At 54.0% G+C, this 13,530-nt stretch overlaps 1 protein-coding gene across 6 annotated transcripts; it reads right to left on the reverse strand.

Annotated features, from left to right (window-relative positions):
- On the reverse strand, positions 1–11,893 carry WDR81 (WD repeat domain 81). Of its 6 annotated transcripts, XM_081270214.1 has the most exons (11): positions 9,365–11,893; positions 8,077–8,725; positions 6,458–6,565; positions 6,002–6,192; positions 5,689–5,879; positions 5,247–5,412; positions 5,004–5,169; positions 3,664–4,353; positions 2,874–3,019; positions 2,372–2,551; positions 1–1,142 (listed from the first exon to the last, which is right to left on the reverse strand). In XM_081270214.1, exons 1-11 carry the CDS (start codon positions 11,741–11,743, stop codon positions 822–824), a joined length of 5,187 nt encoding a protein of 1,728 aa, XP_081126340.1. In that variant the 5' UTR covers positions 11,744–11,893; the 3' UTR covers positions 1–821. The 6 variants fall into 6 exon arrangements, 4 of the variants coding, with proteins under 4 accessions (XP_081126340.1, XP_081126337.1, XP_081126338.1 ...); XM_081270211.1 differs by having other exon boundaries at positions 8,077–11,893; XM_081270212.1 differs by lacking the exon at positions 6,458–6,565 and having other exon boundaries at positions 8,077–11,893.
- Between the last annotated feature and the right edge of the window lie 1,637 nt (positions 11,894–13,530).

Raw genomic sequence — 13,530 nt, forward strand, 5'->3', positions numbered from 1 at the left:
TTCCAAAGGATTTATTGTAATATTTACATCTATTGCAAATAGTAAGGAGGCAGCAGGGGCCATGAGCCTCAGTCCTCATGTCTGCTCCAGATAAGGACCCAGAGACAACTGGTTCTGTCCCCTGGGAGAGACCTGAGATGCAGAGATGAGTCTTCTCTCCCCTCTCAGGATCTTGGACACCTCTAGAGGTTCTGGGCCCAGAGGCTACCTCCTCAGCTCAAGGCACAAACACTGTGGTTAGGGGTGGGCAGACAAGGCATAGGTCACTCCTGGCAGGCACCAGCTGGCCCAGCCCACCTTTTGTATCCAGTTCTGCCCTCTTTCTGGGGCAGGCTGGGTGAACACTTAAACCCCAGACCAAGGCCCTTAACTCCTGGATCATGGTCATCCCTCCTTAGGCTGGAATCCAAGCACCATCAGTGCCCTGCTCTGGGGCAGCTTCCTGTTCTTGAGGGACAGGGACAGAGAGAGCCCAGAAAGGGGCAGGGGCTTTCCTAGAGACTAGCTGGCAAGGCCAGTCTCCCTTCCCCTTCCTGGAGCTTCCTTGTGGATCCCCATGTGGATCCAGAGTGCAGAGCTGGGGAGAAACGAGATGCCTTCCCTGCTCTCCTTGCTTCCCGTTGACTAGGAGCAGCATCTCCCAAGCCCTGAATGGGAGACCTCTGGCAGCCTCATGGCTTTGAGGATTCAAGGGCTGGAATCTCAGGTGGAGGCCTTAGCTGGCAGGGCAAGGGGACTGGGGGCAGCCTCTAGGGAGCTGCTGGGGGAACAAGGTTGAAGATTTAGACTCTAGGGAGATGCCAGCCCACTGGTCCCTCAGCCTATGCCAGGAGGCGAATGACACCATTGTCAGAGCCCAGCAGGAGATGGCGTTTAGTGGGCAGCAAGGCCAGGCTGGTGAGTGTGCCACGGAAGTTCTCAGAACTGAGTTTTGTGGTAGCCTGGGAGGGTGGCTCAAGCAGGGAGCAGACACCAATCTTGTTGGCCACAGTGCCAGTGACCACCTCGTTGCCATAGAGGTCGAAGGTATGGATGGGGTCGGATGCTGACTTGTAGTGGTGTGTGGGCTTCTGTTCCAGTTCCTTCCAGACGGTCAAGGAGTGGTCAGAGGAAGAGCTGACCAGGACACTGCCTTCCACTGCCTGCCAGAGAAGAGGAGATTCTCAGCAACGGCCTGGACCCACCTGTACACCCATTGCCTCCCACATTGCCCAGGAGAGACAGGCCTTGTTTTGTTTTGTTTTGGTTTTTTTGGGGGGAGTACAAGGGATTGACCCAGGGGCACTTAACTACTGAGCCACATCCAAAGCCTTTTTTTATATTTTATTTAGAGACAGGGTCTCACTAAGTTCTGAGGATAGCCTCTAACTTGCAATCCTCCTGCCTCAGCCTCCCACACCACTGGAATTACAGGCATGAGCCACAGTGCCCAGCTCAGACAGGCCATCTTGAGAGATGACAGGCTGCCACCCTGCCACATCATATTAACCATAGTTAACACTGATATATTCAGTGTCATTAACCTAATCATTCTCTCATTTGAGAACTTAATATCCACAGGTATTATGCACATTTAATCTTCAGGACAACCCTATGGGGGAGATGCTGCCATTGTCCCCATTTTTCAGAGGAAAAAAATGAGGCTCACAGAAATTAATTAATCCTAACAGGATCATAGAGCTAGTAAGTGGCAGAACCAAGATTAATACCAAGGCCTTTCTGACACTTTCTTAGAATGTCAGAATTTAGAGATACTTGAAATCTGAAGGGAGATGGGGACAGCCTGGCCTCAGCAACAACAACACATGTCCCCTGGTCTCCACCCAAGCTGGGGAAGAGAATTCTAGTTGCCTGTAGAAATCTTCCCCACAAGTATCCCCTGCTGGACTGCTAACTAGTCCCCAGGCCTGTGACTGAAAATGGGGTGGAGGAGAGTAGGATCCCCATGCCCAGGCCTGCTCCTGCCCCCACCAGAGCAGCCCAGCAGGGGGCATGGACTCTGCTCAGTGGTCTGGGGGCAGTAAACAGCCTCCCAGCTGAGCTTTATTTAACCTGAATTGGGTCACGGACAGGGCCCGACCCCTGACCCTCCAAGCAAGACAAATATGGACAAGGGTTACTCATTAGAACATCTCCATGGAGCTGCAGGGTCAGCTCTGCCCTTGGTCCCCGCCTCCACGGCCTGTCTCCTGCCAAGGCCCCAGCAGTGCAGCTGGCACCTGAGTTGGCCCAGAAGAGCCACCTTCCCTGCCCATCAGGCCTTGAGCAGATATAAGGGACACCAGCTCAAGCCTGTCCCTGGGTGGGCCTTGAGCCTGGGTAATGAACCGAGGTTGGGCAGTAAGGAGTAGACGGGAACTGAGCCCATCACCTTGATCTGCAGAATGTCCCCCTCATGAGCTGGCCAGCCTCGTAGAACCAGGCCTGTGCGAGTGTCCAGGAGCACCATGAAGCCTGAGGAGAAGCCAGCCACGACGCTACGGCCACTGGGGCTGACCGCTAGGGAGCGGACAAGACCAGGATTCAGACCGCCACCCAGGCGGAACTCGTGCTGCAGACAGAGGGAGACTCTGCTGAGGCGCTGTCACTAAGTCACCCCACCCTCTCGCCCCCAGGTCCCGCTCACCATTTAAGCTTCTATAGCCAGAAAGCCTGAGCCTCTGGCCCCATCTGAGGAAAGGAAAAGCCCAGAACCCACCCCCATCATAGGCCAGAGTCCTGTCCCCAGGGTTGCTGCTGAGGATGATTTATCTCCAAAGAGAAATTAACCAGTGCCCCAGGGCAGTGGTCTGCCTTTCTGTCTTGGTGGGTATCCTCCCTGCCAGGTCCCCAGAGAACCAGGCCTGAGCTCAGGAAACTGCATATCCCCTGACCTGCAGGCCAGGCTTCCTGCAGTCCACAAAGCGCAGGGTAGAGTCAGAGCTGGCCATGGTGATGCTGGTGTGGGGGGCAGGCATGACAGCCACAGCAGTCAGGGGCACACGGCTGTCTGATGGCTCCACTGTGCGAAGTGTCTTCCCTGAAAAGGAAGGGCACAGTGGATCTGGGGTCCTAGCTGAGGGAAGAACCCTGACTCTTTCTTGTCCCCTGTCTCTCATTCCCCAAGGATACTCAGAAAATGCTAAAGATGTTTCCAGACTCTCCCTCCTTCCTGCTTCCATGACCAGATCAGGCTCCCATTCCCAAAGCAATGTCTTCTCTTTACACAGTATCCCCTGATTAGATACCATCTCCCTCTTTCTGTCCCAACATTACACCTGTCCCTTTTATTTTTTCCCTTCTCCTCTTTAACCATATTTTCCCTATGATGATGCCAATGAGTAATTAAGCAATGGTTTGCCAAACTTGTACTACATGCATCAAGCCAAACCTCTAAGTGTGTTATCTTCTAAACCACTTTTTCTAATTCCTACTTTACAGATGGGAAAATCAACGCTTCCAACAGCACAATGACTTGCTCAAGTTCACAAGCAAGTAAGGTGGTAGAGCTGATACAAATGCAGATCTAAAACATTCTAAGCCCTAACTGCTCCTCTGTATAGCCTCACTGAATCTCTCCCTAAAACATACCACTATATCCCCCAACTCTCAGGATCAATTCCCAGGGGCCTGTCAGAGCGAGGTCCAGCAGCAACAAAACAGGCCTCACCTGGGCCCGCTCACCTGTGAAGGGGTCCCAGATGTGCACAGCCCCGTCACAGCTCACCACATACTGCAGAGCCTCGAGCTGGCCCGCGTAGAAGACACTCTTGCGGTGCTGGGCATAGATGAGTCGGGGGGCTGTCTCACTGGTACCATCCCCATAGTTATACAGTGGCCAGAGGCGCACAGTACGATCCTTACTGCCACTCAGAAAGAAGTCCTCGCTACTCAGGGGTGCCACACACTTGACAGCCCCTGAGTGGCCGGTGAAGCTCTGCAGGCGGATCTGGTGGAAGTGGAAGTGGGCATCCTGCTGGTTCACACCAATCTCATACTGCCAGTACGCCAGCCAGTTCCCACTCAGCCCATGGGCACTCCGTGGCAGCTCCCGCTTCAGGGCGTTGTCTTCCCTCCCATTGCCAAGGCCCCCCCCACCCACTCCAGAGATGGGGCCCAATGGGCCAGTGCTCTCAGGCTGAGAGTCATTGGGGATCTGTATGCGATTCCCAATGAGAACACTCCCAAAGGTCCCTGAGTGGCCATCATCTTGGGGACAGACTCCACCCTGGGGGTCCCACTCAGGGCCGGTGCTAGGCACAGCAGGTTCCACATTGGCAGGATTGCGACTGCTTGGGCTGATGCTTTCCAGATAGAGTCCCGCCAGCTCCCCAACCAGCTCGTGGTTGGGAATGATTTTCTGGATGATGTCACCTGGATGGGAGTGGAAGAGGTCCTAAGATCCGGGAAGATAGCAGGTGGCTGTTGCCACCCATTCAAGGGCTTTGAAACCACAGAAGACAGGGAAGATCTGACTGTATAACTGGGCAAGTAAGTTCTTACTCTGAGCCTCTCACTATCCTACCCAATAACTGATTTCATCCAGTCCATATGTGTGTGGTCATTTCTACACGCTAGGTACCATGCTAAGCAACAGAAATGATAGTGAACTGGACAGGTGGTGTGTGCCCTGCCCTCCCAGCACTTAGAATTTGGTTGGGGGGATAATAATACATCTACCCACAGGGCTGCTTATCCTGTTCAGGGAGATGACCCACGGAAATGCCCAGCATAGTGGGAAGCTACATAAATGGTAGGTCACTCATTCCTTCCCACACAGCTCCTGTGGATCATCAGTACATCAACCTGCCTCCCCTTCCTTCCCCAGGGATTCTTGAGCCTCTCTGGTTGACTAATGCTCAGTCCCCGTTTATATATCACCTTGGGACTTGGAGGGCCGAGGGCTGACCCCCAAATCTGTTTAAAACCCACTGCTGACTCTTAGCTGGAGGGGAGTATGGGGCCCTTCCCAGGGAAGAGATGTATCCACAAAGACTGTGCAAGGGAACACGATAGGGCAGTACCCAACAGGCAGGAGAAGGGCACGTAGATTGTGTACGCCATCTCCAGGGTGAACACCTTCTTCAGCTCGTCCAACAGGGTGGGGTCCACTGGCCGCCGCTGCCCATCAGAGAAAACTGCCTCTGGCAGCTGACCCTCACTGCAGCCCTCGGGATCCAGCTGCAAATCCTATGGGGAGGAAGCCCAGGGAGTCAGCTAGTCCACAGCCCTGGCCCAGCCTGCCCCACCCTGGCAGCCCTGCCTACCTGCTGCCGCAGCTCATGCAACTGAGAGAAGACTTGAAAGAAGGCGGCCACAGGTTCGCTCAGGTGCTGCTGGACCATCTCCTGTCCAATTCGCAGGCAGATGAGGGCAATGAGGCTGATGGTCTTCACACACAGGACAGTCCGGGCCTGAGCCCCACTTGGAAACCTAGAAACACAGCTCATGAGCCTGGGACCTATCCTGCAGATAGGTCTTGATCAGATCTATCAAGAGCTTTAAATGGCAGGGTCTCCAAGGTCAACTGATTCAAACCAGATGAGGAAACTGAGGCAAATGTTGCTTGCTCAGGATCACAGAACTGGGATCAGAACCAGGATTCCTGACACCCAACCCAGTGTTATTTTCTCTGCCCTGAGCTTCCCAGCCCCTTGGGAGGCCACTCAGCTGGGCTGCTCCCTTCACAGGGTTGGGGTAGGGACCTACCCGGTGATGAGGGAAGTGAGGAAGCTGAGCACAGGCAGCAGGACCTCATGGCTGATCCGGGGAAGGATGTCCATAAGGGTGGTGTCGGAGAGGTACACGATGATTTTCTGAGTCAGCGTCACTGCAGCCAGCAGCCCTGCCTCCTTACGGCTGTTCAATCGGCTGGGGCTTGAGCTGCTCCCAGGGGCCACCTGGGGCCACAGAGTAGATGAGAGCTAGGCTGCTCCATAGACCCCCTAGTACCCCAGGAATCCTGAGCCAGCCCTTAAGTCCACAGCCTCCCCACCCAAGGCTTGCAAAATCAGCAACTGACCAGGTAGCTGATGTAGGGCAGGTACTGGTAGGTGAGGACAGGTTCCCCATACAGGTGGGCAATGTGGAGGAGACAGCTGAGCACAGGCCCTGACACAATGTCTCCCAGTACTGGCCTCTTTTGGTAGATGTTGCCGGCACTCAATGGGGGGCTCTCGCCACTGCTGACTGTGAACTGCTGCCGAGTAGGCCCTGCCAAGGAAGAGCCAGCATCCTTGAGCAGCTAGTGGAGGGCAAGGGGGAGGTTGGTCTTCCAGGACCGTGGGAACTGCTCCTGCTCACTTTAGCTTAAGGTCTGCCCCATGCCCTGCCCTAAGAAGAAGCTTACAGATTGGGACCCAGGATCTTCCCAAGAAGTGGTTTGAGACAGAGGTAGGAAGGATCTCCGAGAGAGTACTGAAGATGGATGAAGGGCCTGGGAGGAAACACCATCTCCATTACCAACCGCAGGCCTTACCAACATAACAAGATGTCAGCAGGCGCAGCAGGTTCCGAGCCACGTGGCGAGAGGCTACTGTGGGGCCGAGCTTGGCAGACAGCCAGCGGACCATCTTGCACGCTGTATCTGCAGGGCAGGAGCAGACCCTGAACTCATCAGATAACGGTGGCTCATCACTCCTCCCACCATCCCTGATGTACCACACCCACCAGCTGACTCTGGCTATAGCTCTGCCAATGAGCCTGGCCTAAACTGGGCTATCCCACACCCCTCCATTTAGCAGTGGCAGAGGGGCCAGGCCCTCTCCTTAAGCACAACCTATAGGAAAGTCGCCCTTTCAGTGAACCTCCCCAAACTCTTGAGGCCAGGCTTGGCCCCCTTCTCTCAGCTCTCTCAAACAAACCATGCTAGCCTTTCACTGCTTTGATGAAAATGTGACAGCCTCAGAGCCCTATAAATGCTGTTCCCTCAGACTTGAATCCTCTTCCTCTTCACATACTACCTTTTTTTTTTTTTTTTTTTTTGTGGTGCTGGGAATCAAACTCAGGGCCTTGCATGTGCTAGGTGAATGTTTTCCCACTGAGCTACAACTCCAGCCTTTTTTGTTTTGAAACACTAATTGTCCAGGCTGGCTATGAACTTGTGATTCTCTTGCTTCAGCCTCCTAGAAAGCTGGGATTATAGATGTACACCATTGTACCTGGCTACAACTATCATTTATCCATTTATTTTCCACTTCTCCTTGAACCTCAACTGTCCATACTTCTTCTTTTTTAAAAAATATTTATTTATTTATTTATTTGTTTGTTTGTTTATTTTTGCAGTGCTAGAGATTGAATCCAAGGTCTCACACATAACCAGGCAAGCCCTCTACCTCTGAGCTACGCCTTCCTATTTTCAAAAAAGCCTTCTCTGACTCCTGAAAACTAGATCTAAAGATCTAAGCCCTATTTTCCATTCAGACATAGCAACCCAGCTAGTTTTGTTCTTTTTTATTTTTTTGTCTCAGTAGTGGGAATTGAATCCAGGGGTACTCTACCACTGAGCTACATCCCCAATCCTTTTATTTTTAAGTTTTTAAATTTTGAGACAGGGTCTCACTAAGTTGCCCTGCTGGTCCTGAACCTGCAAACCTCCTACCTCAGTCTCCCAAGTCATTGAGATTAGACCATACCTTGCTCAGCTAGGTTTTTTTTTTTTTTTTTTTGGGGGGGGGCAGGGGACAGGGTCAAACCCAGGGGTGCTTTACCACTAAGTTACATCCCAACCCTCTTTATTTTTTCAGATATGGTCTTAATAAATTGCTTAGGCCTCACAAGTTGCTGAGACTAGCTTCGAACTTGCAATCCTCTTGTCTTGGCCTCCTGTGTCACTGTGATTACAGGTGTGTGGCACCATTCTGGGCTCAAAAAGGTTCTTTATAGTATTTACACTACATAATCTCGGTTGTAGAGTGCTTGCCTTGCATGCACAGAGTCCTGGGTTCAGATTGTTTACCATTTGGCACCTCCTCTGCTGATGTGTACTCCGTGTGCATCTAACTGAATATAAAGCTTGGCACAGAGCAGGAGTGCAGCAAATACTGAGAACAAAGCAGGGGAGTGACTGACCAACACCTCCCAGACCTGAGGACTCACCAAGGAGGATCTTCTGTTCTTTGCCTTCTGACTGCACAATCAGGGGCTCCTCTTCTTCCTCACCATCTCCCCCACCACCACCAGCCACAACTGTCTCCATGGACAGCACTGTATCTGACAGAGTGAGCTCAGATGCCCCTGTGACCTCATGGGGCTCCCCCTCATCTTCTTCCAACACCACACAGCATTCGTCCTCCTCCTCTTCCTCCTCCTCTTCCTCCTCAGAGGCCTCACTTTGCTTTAAGTCCTGGCTGCTGTCGCCTGACCTGAGGCTGCTCTTGTCCATAGGAGCACCCCCATCATCTGCAACCCTCTCCTCGCCCAGGGAAGTCTCGCTGGTGCTGCTCTTGTCGCTCAGTCGGCCTAGGCTCACAGCCTCAGCCTCCTGAGGCTGAGGAGACTCAGACACATACAGCCCCGCTTGGAAGTCCTCTGTCTCAGGCAGGTCAGCCTGGTCATGGAAGCTGACACCAGATGTGTAGTCTGGGAGCTCCAGGCCTGAGGTGGCAGCAGGCTCTCCATCCATCTGAATCTCCTCCCCAAAGGCACAGGAGCCAGGCCCAGGCCCTGGGAGCTCACTTTCCTCATCCTCAGCAGCACCAACAAGGCCCTTGCTCTCCTCCTGGGAGGTCTCTCCACCAGCCAGCACCTGCAGGACATGGGGCAGTAGGTGGACGAGAAAGGACTGCAAGCCCAGCCGCACCATCAGTTGAGCCACAAAGCAGTCAGTGTACAGGTAAAAGCGTCCATGTAGCCGGCAGGGGCTCTCGTAGGCACCAATGAGAGGCTTCAGGAGGTACTTATTGGCATTTTTAGGGCCGAGTGCCTTGGCAACAGGTTCAAATAGGTACCAGGCTGTGTACACAGCTGTGTGTTCCTCAGACATGAGTGACAGCACGAAGGGCAGCAGGATCTCCAGGCCCTCAGGAGTGATCTCATTTAGCACGGCACCCAGTTGCTGCCACAGAGTAAACACCAACTCCCGTCCCTGGGCCTCATCCTCCACACGCCTTGCCTGGTACAGGAGGATGAACCTATGCAGTGCCGGGAAGTACGGAGGGAAGGGAACCAGGGAGCTGAAGGGGCTGAGGAGCTGGGCTGGGGAGGGAGGGGGCAATCCCTGAGAGACAGGCTTGTACTGAAACAGTGGGTCCAGCTTGCCTCTCTTCACTACCATGGGACTTTTGGGTCCACTCAATTGTAGGAGTGTATTCAGCACAGGCTGCAAAGACACAGGGACCTCCTTGAGGTGGCATGTGCAGAGCCCTCGAACAGCCTCAAAACGTACCCAGAGAGGTGCATCAGGCTGCAGCGTCCGGACTCTGGTGGCAAACACCATCTCAGCCAACAGGACACCCAGTGCCTGCATGTCCCGATGGAAGAGGTCCCGCAGCTGTACTGGTGACTGGACCTGAGGCTGCTCAGGTAACTCCAACTGGCCCCCTAGGCCTTTGGCCAGGAAATTGCCCATTTTTTCCAGCTCCTCCAGGAATTGCAAGGGATTGAATCCCTCAGGAAGAAGGATCTTCCCCTCCTCAGCCTCCCCAGAGTCTGCGCCAGCAACTTTGTTTCTGCGGCCTGGTCGAGAGGCTGAGGCTGCTGAGAAAGACAGAAGGCCGGGAGGGGCTAGACTGGAGGAAGAGCCCAACTGGTCACCTGATTTCCCAGGAAGGGAGATGGAATCCAGAGCTTCTGTGGCCTGCTCCAAGTCATCTTCCCCTGCCATGGGCCTCTCTCTGGTCCAGCCAGCCTCACAAGGAGTAGCCTCTAAAACCAGTCTGCCCACCCCACTTGTGAGCTGTCCTGGAAAGTCTTCCCGGCCTGTGGTCTCCTGGATGGTCTGGACCAATAGCCGAGGAATGAGAGGAGGCTCAGGGGCAAGGGAGGGAGCACCTGCCAGGCGCTGGGGATGAGGTTGATCAAAGAGCTGCACCACGCCATAGCTGGTCAGGTGAGTGTGGGCATCTACCAGGTGCAGACACACATTCTTCTCCTTCACAGCCTCCTTGCCCTGGAGTTTATAGCCAAAGGTGAGGTCAATCCAGTGGTGCAGGTCCTGGGATACCTCACGGCTCTCTAGCAGTGCTCTATGAGCAGCCACAAACTCCTGGCTGGAGTTGCACCAAGCTGGCACATCCAGGTCAGGCATGTCAGGGTGGATGGAACAAAAGATGGAAGGATCAGTGTAGAACTCAGGAATGCACTCGTCAGGTGTCCAGGTCTGCATCCGCTCCATGCTGGCGGGATATTCATGGGGCTCCCACTGGGCACGGACGTGTTCACAGAGTACTGACCGGGGTGTGCGCCGAGCCTTGTACACATAGTATGTGATGTCTGAGAGAACATCTGAAATGTGGTGAGGAACATGAGGCGGTTCCCCACCACCTGCACCACTTGCTACAAATGCCTGCCGAGTCATCTCATATGTGAAGTCCAGTTGCTTATCTCCCTTGTTGAGGCGAAATTTGGACTTGCGTAGGTCTCGGAAGCGCCCATGGGGTGTGGTGAAGTCCACCACCCAGGGTAGCACTGGGTGGTAGTTGGGATCCCCCTGCCTCCGACCTGCCAACCGATTAAGCTGCATAAGGTAGTGGAAGTTGCTGATGCGGCCATGGACCCAGTCTAGCACAAGGCCCCGAAGTTCCTCCCGGCAAGAGGGACACCCAAATCTCTCCAGTCCCTCCTTTTCAGACTTATGGCCTGTCCCACCCCTCTTTTCAGGGGTTTCCTTGTTCTCATCCAAAGTGGGCATCTCATAAGCACTTAGGTCCAGCCGAAGTTCACTGCAAAGCTTCTCATCCACAGCAATGTGGTGCAAAGACAGGGACCCACAGGCCAGCCCATGGCGGTGACAGGCATCCATGGCCCTCAGCACTCGAAAGAGAATGAAAAGCACCTTGGCTTGGCTGTTGATCAGTTTGGCAGGGCTGAAAGTGACTACATCATGCAGGGAGAACTGCACGTAGGGGTGCACAACATACAACATCTCCAGTGATTCCAACAGGGCCTCAGCCCGCAAAAGGCTGGGGCAGGCAGGGCTGCCCCGGGAGGGACAAGTGCCATCTCTGGTATATGAGGGGCACTGGGTGGCTTCACCCACTGGCAGGAAAGAGCAACCATAGACCCTCTGCAGAGCCTGTCTTACTGAGTCCAGAGCAGGGGCAGCTGAGGGAGCAGGGCTATGACTATAGGGCTGCCCATAAGTGTGGTATGCATGGCGCCAAAGATTTCGATAATTCTGGGCAGCCACCTCCTGCATGAAGCGAGTGAGAGTCTCAGGGCCGCAGGATCCCTCCTCAAAGGGCAGGCCCCCACCCAGCGGGTAGGACAGTCTCCGCTTCCGCAGCCCATGCACCTCCACACGCGTCCAGCCTGGGGGCAGCCTCTGTACCGAGCGTTGCAGGAGAGTCTTGACTTCCGCTTCGCCCAGGCCCTCTGCCCGCGGACAGGGTCCCAGCCGGCGTTCACGGAGGCTAGCTAGCCAGCGCACGGGCACTAGGGCCACCACGTGGGTGCCCCCTGGGGCTGGAGCCATCTGACGAGCATCGATGTTCAGGTCCCTCTCCACTCTCCGAAGCAGCTCCTCCATGTCGGGGTTTGGGGGTGGGGACCAGTCCTCCCTCCGGGTGCTAACGGCGACTTCCCGCCCCCTGCTCCCCGGGGCCATCTCTTGCTGGCCGCCTGGGGGTGGAGCGGGACCGAGCCCGGCCACGGCCCTTCTCGTGATGGCTTCCTGGGTGCCAGGCCGAGCGGGCTGGGATGGGCGAGGGGCAGGGACTTGAGTACAGGTGGCTGGGATGAACCGACAACCGATGAGAGGGGCGCTCTTACCCCTCCGAAGGGTCCTGCGCTCCGGGCGCGACCTGGCGGGGGCTGCCGGGCGCCAGCGCTGGGCTTTACCGTGACGGGTCAGCTGACGCGAGCCACGTGATCGTCCCGGCACGGAAACAACAGCACGTGGCTCGAAAGGGCCCGGCAAGACCCCGCCTCCTGCCGGCACCGGTTTCTGAGCCCACCCTCCAGCGGCTTTGCCCCGGCCTCGTCCAGTCTTTGCCCCACCCAGGGGCTGCACGGAAATCCAGCAGCCCTGGCAGCGCCGGCGAAGGTTATCCTGACCCAGCATTCCCTCCCTTCCCTTCTTTTCTCCTGGCGAATGCGGAGGAGAGAGGCTCTTCTCAGAGATGCCAACCTTTATGCAGATTATCAGCAAAGCCAGCGACAGAGCTGGGACTTGGAGCATCAAACCCACTCAGTGCTTCTATGCTGCCTTCCTAACCAAGGAGCTTTTTACTTTCCCCAAGCACTTCATCAGTAACATTGCACTTGTCCCTCACAACACTCTGTGGGGTGGTGAGGACAGTTGTTACTGTTTATAGTTTACAGGTGATAACCAAGAGCCACCAAAGAGATTTGCCCTAGGGGCAGAATAGAGACTTAGAAGCTGGTGTCCAGAGAAGTCTTTCTTCCCTGGAGCCCTCCCCTCCTGACATCCTTCTTGGAGTCTTTTTTCTTCTGATTTAACTCGGGGATATCTGGGCAGAGAAGTGGCCCAGCACAGAGGCCTGGAGTTCTTGGGAGGAAATGATCCACCAAAATTTCCTGTCAAAGATCTGCCTCTGGTTGTCAGTGTGGTCTCGGCCTTGCAGATGCCACTGTGGCTGTGGGTAGGGTGCAGCACAGGATAGGGAACAGAAACCAGGCAGCAGGCATTGGAACTACATGTCTTTTTCAAGGGTTCCTAGTTCTGACTCATTTGCAGTACAGACAGGCCATTGTCTACAATGAAACAACTAAGGTTTTTTGTTTGTTTGTTTTGTTTTTGTTTTTGAGTCTGGTAAGCATTTCGGGGATGGAGTTTAAGGAAAAACAAGCAGGGATCTGGGCATGGTGGCAAACTCCTGTAATCCCAGTCCCAGTGACTGGAGAGGCTGAAACAGGAGGATCATAAGTGTCAGGGCCTCTGCAGCTTAATTGTAAAACAGGATGTAAACCGGGGCTCACTGGCAAAATGCCCTTGGGTTCAAACTCCAAAAAAAAAAAAAAGGGGGGGGGGGAGGCCTGGTGAAAGACAGGAAAATTACATCTGCATCTGTCTCCTTTTTTCTTTTTCTTTTTTAATTTTTTTTCTATTTTTGAACTACAGATTGAACCTAGGAGCATTCTACCACTGAGCCACATTTCCACCCTTTGTGGGTTTTTTATTTTGTTTTGTTTTTTTAATTGTAGAGGTACACAATACCTTTATTTTTATGTGGTGCTGAGGATTGAACCCAATGCCTCCCATATGCTAGGCAAGCTCCCTACCACTGAGCTATATCCCCAACTGCTTTTTTCTTTTTCTTTTTTTATTTGAATCAGGGTGCCTCCCTCTCTTTCTCTTTCTCTCTCTCTCTACTAAGGGGGGTCACCTTTGAGATAGCGTCTTTTTTGTTTTTTTCCCAACCCAGGCAGCAC

Source organism: Spermophilus citellus, assembly GCF_964194105.1.
Source record: "Spermophilus citellus genome assembly, chromosome: 17".
Lineage (NCBI taxonomy): Eukaryota > Metazoa > Chordata > Mammalia > Rodentia > Sciuridae > Spermophilus > Spermophilus citellus.

Coding starts and splice junctions, on each gene's coding strand:
- WDR81 (XM_081270211.1), bottom strand. CDS start 11,743: ATGGCCCCGGGGAGCAGGGGGCGGGAAGTCGCCGTTAGCACCCGGAGG. Junction 5,880..6,001: donor TGCCCTACATCAGCTACCTG/GTCAGTTGCTGA, acceptor CTGTGGCCCCAG/GTGGCCCCTGGGAGCAGCTC. Junction 3,020..3,663: donor CATCTGGGACCCCTTCACAG/GTGAGCGGGCCC, acceptor CTTCCTTTTCAG/GGAAGACACTTCGCACAGTG.